Source organism: Nicotiana attenuata, unplaced genomic scaffold (assembly GCF_001879085.1).
Source record: "Nicotiana attenuata strain UT unplaced genomic scaffold, NIATTr2, whole genome shotgun sequence".
NCBI classification, from domain to species: domain Eukaryota; kingdom Viridiplantae; phylum Streptophyta; class Magnoliopsida; order Solanales; family Solanaceae; genus Nicotiana; species Nicotiana attenuata.
Window position 1 is genome coordinate 641,534 of NW_017670271.1, and position 7,454 is coordinate 648,987.

Genomic DNA, 7,454 nt, shown 5'->3' on the forward strand with positions numbered 1-7,454 from the left:
GCTTTGCATCAAAACAATTGTTTAAGCCCATCCATCTCCCGCAGCACCTTATATATTCCCTTCTACCTTTTACTGTCAGCAGCCATATAGGCTTCAGGTTTTCATCCACCATATATATCTATATATTCCATCAGTAGTTAGATACCAATATTATATTCCTTCCTAAATTAAAAGGGACCGGTTTTTCTGTTAGTATTATTTATACTTGGTAATGCAAAGTCAAAGATTTTTTTGTAACGTCCAATTTAATACTTGGTAATACTTGGTAGTTAACTGTATAGCAGCTTTGCCTACAAAAAGCACTCTTCTTTATGAATAATCTGATACAGAAAACACCTTCATCTTTCTTCTTCTTCAACTGATTTCTAGGTAATTGTTTTGTGCAAATTCCACGAGTGTACGTGTTTTGGAGGTGCTGTGGAACCTTGGGGAGCGACCGATCTTAACGATTTGCACCAGTTGAGCCGAAATCGTTTTCGCTGCTTGCCACGACACGGTATTTTCGATAAGTTGTTTCCTCTTGTTCTTGGTCAATATTATATACTCATTTTTCTTACATTTTCTATGTACTATTATTATTTTAAGGGTTCCTCCTGAATTCATTAGTAAATATATTTATTTTCTTTTCTTGAAAGAAAGAAAGAAACTTTAGAGAGTTAAACGCATATTTCGATTAGATAATCTATCGATGCATATGTAGGGGAGGGGGTAATTGGGAATATTACAACCTATACAAGTCCACAGTTTTGCTGCTTTAATAGAATCCATTTGCCAAGAGATTGGAACTTAAGGAAAAGATGCCTTCTCTTCGAGGAATATTTTACTCTCCCTTCTTTATTAGTGTGTACGTAATTGCTAGCTAGAATTCTCTATCTCTATATATATGATGTGAATATATATATACTACTCTAAGGAGCCTATTCACAATGGTTAATATACTTGAGAAACTATTTGGCTCTTTTGTCTCTGCCATCACTAGTTATTGTTTTTTACACTATCATCATCATCATCCTACTCCTCATCACCAAGGCAATCATAAACGCATCAACAAACACAACATGACTAAGGCTCGGCCCTTTTCTTTACAGGTTTCACTTTAAATCCATCTACCTAGGTTTTCCCCGTCTTTTACTTTTTACTTTTCCTTTCAACACAAGTCCTTTCGTTTTCTATTTGTCCAGTTTTTTTTTTTCTTGCATGTATATACACAGAATTGGAAGGTGGCAATGAGGGGGATCATTTAAAGGAAGATATGATGAACATAATAACTTAGCTTTCAGTAAAAAAATTATTTTATGGCCTTTTGAACCAGGGGCGGATTTATAGGCGGAATTATAGGGCATGTAAACATACGGTCTCTCCGTAAAATTAGATATTTTATATATATATATATATATATATATATATATATTAAAATTGGTGTAATATTAACTGTTAGCACCCATACTCCAAGAAGGTTGAATGGTGCACTTGCTTGAACTTGAGTTATTTATCGAGACGAATAAGGATCAATTCTTACTTGATACGTTTTTTTCATTTTCTTTTAGTAGTACACCCATATACTTAAAATAGATCCGCCTCTGTTTTGAACTGTACTCCCCTCACCTTGGGCTCAAATTTAGATGAAAAGGTGGTGTTGTTATACCCGGAACCAAGTCGAACCCAAAAGAACAAAAGGAATTAACTGCTAAAGGAATAAGAACAAACAAAAAGAAAGTGCACAATATCGGTCGTTATCCATAGTAGAACAGAGCAAAAGAAGATTTTTTAATTTATTGAGTTTTTATTTGCAGACGGTGGAACTCAAAGTAAGGATGTGTTGCACTGGCTGCGAAAGAGTTGTCAAAGATGCTGTCTTCAAGCTTAGAGGTACAAAAATTAAATTAAATGATCATCTAATAATTAGAAATCTGACGCTAGCTTTTATATACATAAATAAACTCCATATATACATATATATAGTAACTACTTGGTGGATATGCAGGGGTGGAGTCGGTGGAGGTTGAGTTGGAGATGGAGAAGGTGACAGTGGTAGGATATGTGGAACGAAATAAGGTACTAAAGGCAGTGAGAAGGGGAGGAAAGAAGGCAGAATTCTGGCCATATCCAAACCCACCCCTCTACTTCACATCCTCAAACAATTACTACAAAGATATGACGGCTGAGTACAAGGAGAGCTACAACTACTGGAGGCATGGCTATAATGTTGCTGAAAAGCACGGCAATCTTCCTGTTACTCATCGAGGTGATGATAAAGTCAGCAACTTGTTTAACGATGACAACGTCAATGCTTGCTGCCTCATGTGACCATCCCCGCCCTGTAAATATATATATATATACCTTTATTTTAGGATACTAATCAATTTCTAGCTATAAATGTGTAATGTACTGCCACTCTCTCTAGCTACTTAATTAAAGTATGCACGTGCTTATACTTTTCGCCCCTGCTTTCGCTATCCAAATATAACAATTGCCTTTACATTTAGGGGCTGATCAATTATTTCTCCTCTTTAATTTCAAAGCAAGCAGCCTATTCTGGTCAACAATTCGCATAATTTCACGGGCTACATATACGCAAACTGTCTTTTTTTTTTTTTTTTTGGGAGAAATCCAAAAATAGTCAGATTTACAAGTGGTCATTTAAAATAGCCATAGTTTCAAAAGTAATCGAAATTTAGCCACTTTTCATGTAAAGAAAAATCTGAACGAAAACTTGTTCAAAATCCCAAAAAAATACTCCAGTATATTATACTGGAGTTTCAGTATAATATACCGGTCCAGCATATTGGAGCACTGGTGCTCCAATCTCCAGTATATTATACTGGAACTTTCCGTGTGTTCGAGTTCCAGCATAATATGCTGGAAGTTCATACACAGGTGCACCGATCTCCAGTATATTATGCTGGAACTTTCCGTGTTGCAGCAAAATATTGGCTATTTTTCAATGACTTTGCAAACACTGGCTTATTTTGAATGATCACTCCGAAAATTGGCTAGCACGTGCTATTTTTACGTCTTTTTTGGTACTTTGCAGGTGTCAAGCCTGTATAATAAGCGGGCTTGGAGCTTTCACCAGAAAAGTTAACGAGGATCTTTACAAGCCGATCGAATTCATTGTTTATTTTTCTCTAGCCAGTATGTATAAGTTATACAATAACTATACACGACTATATTTATTATACATGGATTATACCGCCAGATATTTTAAATTGAACTACTTGGGTATCTTTACATAAATAGCCGGCCATATTCATTATTTACTTTTTCTAGCCATATACATAGATTATACATAATCTACACATATAATACATAAATTATGCATATATTATATCTCTACCGGTTATTTTTAGTTTAAGTGTTCGGATGACCAACTATTTGGGTTAATTCTTCAAAAGTTAAAGTTGCATTTGAGCTCCCTACGACCCAATTTATTGTCGAAGGGCCTTAAGAAATGCCCAAGAAAGTACTATATACACCTTACTTAAGAATATGACCTAAAGGCTATCAGAGTTCAGAAGCATATAAATTCCAATAATAGCTTATCTAATGACCTCTTTTTGCACATTTTCCCTCAATCCAATGTCCAATTCACGAATAAAACAAACGGATCCACCAACACTGGGGCTTCTACATTTTTTTGTTTTAAACTTTCTATTTTGGCAAGGCCCAGAGAGTGTTAGACTCCATTATCGGAGTCAATCGACGAAATTTGAAATGAAAAGAAACCCTAAATCAGTAGAGAAAAGAGAGAAGAGAGAAGCGAGCTATTTTCTTATTATTTTTCTTACATGTTCTAGATACATCTGAAAGTATATAGTCAAATGACTTATTTACATGTGGACGGGGCCGAGAACTATACAAATGAGCCCAAATAATAATGGATCAAAATTAATAAAGCTACTAGCTAATGGGCCTTGTAGTAGAAGAATTATACAACCCAACACCCTCCTCAAGCTGGAGGGGGAAGCCACTCCAAGCTTGCCAAGCAAATGGTAACGAAGAGGGCCTGCAAGAGACTTAGTTAAAATATCAGCAGGCTGATCAGCAGTAGAAATATGGTGGAGAGAAATCAAACCAGACTGCAAACAATCTCGAACGAAATGACAGTAATATCAATGTGCTTGGTCCTTTAATGGAAAACAGGGTTCTTGGCGATATGCAAAGCAGCATGACTGTCACAAAAGACCTGAATATGAGAGGAGAAGACCAAGCCCAGGTCACCAAATAAGCGAACCTACCAAGAAATTTCACCTACAACTTTCCTCAAAGCTCTGTGCTCAACTTCAATAGAGGAAAGAGAAATAGTAGGCTACTTCTTGCATTTCCAAAAAATGGGACACCCACCAAAGCTAATAAAGAAATCAGTGATGGACTTGTGATTCTGGATACATGCAACCCAATCAGAGTCAGCATAGGCCACAAGAGAAGTATCAGAAGACCTTGATAAAAGGATACCCTGTCCAGGATTATTTAACAAGTACCTAAGAAAATGGAGGACAGCTAACATATGGGGAACCTGAGGAGCCTGAAGAAATTGGCTCAAATGCTGGACAAAAAATGTAATATCAGGTCGAGTGTGCTACAGAAAATTTAATTTTCCCACAAGTCGTCTGTAGAGGCTTGGATCAGTAATGGGTTGACCCATATCAGGAGTGAGCTTGACAGAAGACTCAAGAGGTGTGACCACTAGAGTGAAGTGATGACAATTGAATTCATTCAAGAGGTTAGAGGCAAACTTGTGTTGACAAACCAAATACCCTTGAGGAGTCTTGAAGACTTCAAGACCTAAACAATAATGGACAGACCCTAGGTCCTTAATCTTGAACTGGGAGTCCAAAAAGATTTTCAAATTGTCAAGCTCAGTCACATCATCCCAGCAAGTAATATATCATCAATATAAACAGCAATGACAGTGAGAGAAGAAGGAGAAGACCCGGTGAAGAGTGAGTAATCATTCTTACTAGAAATGTAGCCCCTTGAGAATAAAGCTTCTGACAGTTTAGAAAACCACTGTTTGGAAGCCTGCTTGAGGCCATAAAGAGACTTAAGGAGCTTGTAAACCAAATGAGAAGAACCAGAAGCCATGGGGGCAGAAATCTGAAGACTAGGTGGAGGTTTCATGTAAACCTCTTCATGGAGATCACCATGAAAAAAGGCATTATTCACATCAAGTTGATACATAGTTCAGTCCCTCTTGGCAGCAAGGGAAAGAAGGCACTTGATGGAGGTGAACTTGTCAACTAGAAAAAGGTCTCATTGTAGTCAATTCCCTCCTTTTGGTGTCACCTCTAATGACCAACATGGCTTTGTATCTTTCAATAGAGCCATCAAACTATTGTTTGATTTTATAAACCCATTTACATGGGATAGGCTTCTTGTTAGGAGGAAGAGGGACAATTTCCCAGATATGATTTTCATCTAGAGCTTTAAATTCCCGTAGCATAGCCTCTTGCCAAGTAGGATGAGATGCAACTTATTGGTAAGAAAGAGGTTCTTGCAGATGCAACTCAGTAGGAAAAACCTTGGGATATCAGAAGCAGGTTTGGTAAGGGCTGAAGAACAAACATAATCCTTGAGGTAAGCAGGAGTGTGGAATACCCTAGTGGACTTTCTAAGAGGAGGAGAAGGTGGCAAAGGACGGGGTGTAGAAGAGTTGGAGTGGAGAGAATCATATGCAGAGGAAGGAGGAGAAATAGGAGGAGAAGGAGGAGCGGAAGGTACTGAAGGAAAGACTGGAGGAGGAGAAGAAGGTGTGGAGGAGGAAGGTATACTGTCCTCAAAAGGAACAGGATGGAAGGGCTGGGCAAGTGGAGAAGGATAAGAATAAGGGAAGATGTGCTCATGAAACACAACATCTCTAGAAAAGAAGATGTAATGGTTAGTGAGATTAAGTAGTTTATATCCCTTTTTTTACCACAAGGATAGCCTAAAAATATACATTTGATAGCTCAAGACTGGGGGTAGTAGCAAAACATAAGCATCCAAATGATTTGAGGTGATCATAAGAAGGCAGGAACACCACGAAGTCTTTGGAAGGGAGAGATATTGTCTAGGACAGAAGAGGGCATCCTATTTATTAGATAAGTTGCAGTCAACACACATTCACCTCAGTATTTGACAGGAAGATGAGATTGAAGGAGCAGGGCTCTAGAGGTTTCCAAAAGATGTTTGTGTTTTCTTTCAACCACTCCATTCTGTTGTGGTGTGCTAGGAATAGTAGTTTGGTGAAGGATCCCATTTCAGAGAAGAAGGCTTTTGCTTCAGAACTACCACCTAGTTCAAAAGCACTATCAGCTCTGAATGTTTGAACAGAAGAGTGGAAATGCGTTTGGACCATTTTGGTTAAAGCTTTAATGATTGTAAAGGCATTGCTTTTACATGATAATAAATGGGTCCATGTTAATCTAGAGTAATCATCAACAATGGTGAGAAAATATCTAAAACCATTGTATGTTTTGGTATGATAAGGACCCTAGAGATCCAGGTGAACCTGTTGAAAAGGGGAAGTAGATTTGATATGACTTTCAGGAAAAGGAAGTCTTTGTTGTCTAGCCATAGGGCAAATAGAACATGAGAAAGACTGTTTAGAGGGAATAATGTCAGATAAAATTGAAATTGATTTCATCTTATGAGGAGGCATGTGGCCTAGTATTTGATGCCAAAACAATTCCATTTTATTAACATTGGTAGAAGAAGTACAAGAGGGACTAGGGAAAGGGATAACGGAATTGGAAACATTACATGTATTAGAAACATTACATGCATTACTAGATGGATTGGCAGAAACAGGAGATGAACATTCAGGCATGTCAGGGAGCAGAAAATAAAACCCATGAGAAGCTCTACCAATTTCTAGTGGCCTCTTCAGAGAAGGGCCCTGTAGAAAACAAGAATGACTGCTGATTAATGCTAATCATTGTAATTGAGAAAGAAGTTGATATACAGAAATAAGATTGAAGTGGAAAGAAGGAACCAACAGTACATTGTGCAAGATAATGTCTGTTTTGAGTTGTAATGACCCAATAAGATTACGTTAACTTTATATCCATGTGGTAGTGTTATTAAGTAAGGCTTAGGTAAAGGTTGTAAGTTGTGTAAGAATTGTTTATTAGAGGTCATATGATTAGTTGCACCTGAATCCAATATCCAAGGTATCTTTCCTAACTGAGCAGACAGACATTGAACTGCAGAATTAACTACAGGCAATTGATCTACAGGTAGGTGACACACACCTGCAAAGTTGGCATAGGCAATATTGTCACCAGAAGTGGAATGATGATTGCAGTAGATATGTGAGCCTGCTGAAACAGGGACATGAGGTGCTGATACTGCTCTTTCCTGAAACCATAAGCTGTGGTTTCATTTGGAGGTACCACTTGAGCAGCATTATCTTCCACTTGTGCACAAGAAGTAGACCTTTTGTTAGTGGAAAAACCATGAAGCCTATAGCATTT

General features: G+C 37.7%; 1 protein-coding gene across 2 annotated transcripts; it reads left to right on the forward strand.

The window, feature by feature from the left end:
• The first annotated feature begins 290 nt into the window (after positions 1-290).
• Positions 291-2,439, forward strand: LOC109237057 (heavy metal-associated isoprenylated plant protein 30-like). Of its 2 annotated transcripts, none has more exons than XM_019403302.1 (3): positions 291-496; positions 1,794-1,869; positions 1,985-2,439. In XM_019403302.1, exons 2-3 carry the CDS (start codon positions 1,815-1,817, stop codon positions 2,305-2,307), a joined length of 378 nt encoding a protein of 125 aa, XP_019258847.1. In that variant the 5' UTR covers positions 291-496; positions 1,794-1,814; the 3' UTR covers positions 2,308-2,439. The 2 variants fall into 2 exon arrangements, with proteins under 2 accessions (XP_019258847.1, XP_019258846.1); XM_019403301.1 differs by lacking the exon at positions 291-496 and adding an exon at positions 882-1,088.
• Positions 2,440-7,454: the final 5,015 nt, after the last annotated feature.

What these genes read in the sequence shown, in the direction of transcription:
- LOC109237057 (XM_019403301.1), top strand. Translation starts at nt 927, where the DNA reads ATGGTTAATATACTTGAGAAACTATTTGGCTCTTTTGTCTCTGCCATC. An exon ending in CTCGGCCCTTTTCTTTACAG is followed by an intron (nt 1,089 to 1,793) that starts GTTTCACTTTAA and finishes TTTTATTTGCAG; the next exon opens with ACGGTGGAACTCAAAGTAAG. An exon ending in TGCTGTCTTCAAGCTTAGAG is followed by an intron (nt 1,870 to 1,984) that starts GTACAAAAATTA and finishes GTGGATATGCAG; the next exon opens with GGGTGGAGTCGGTGGAGGTT.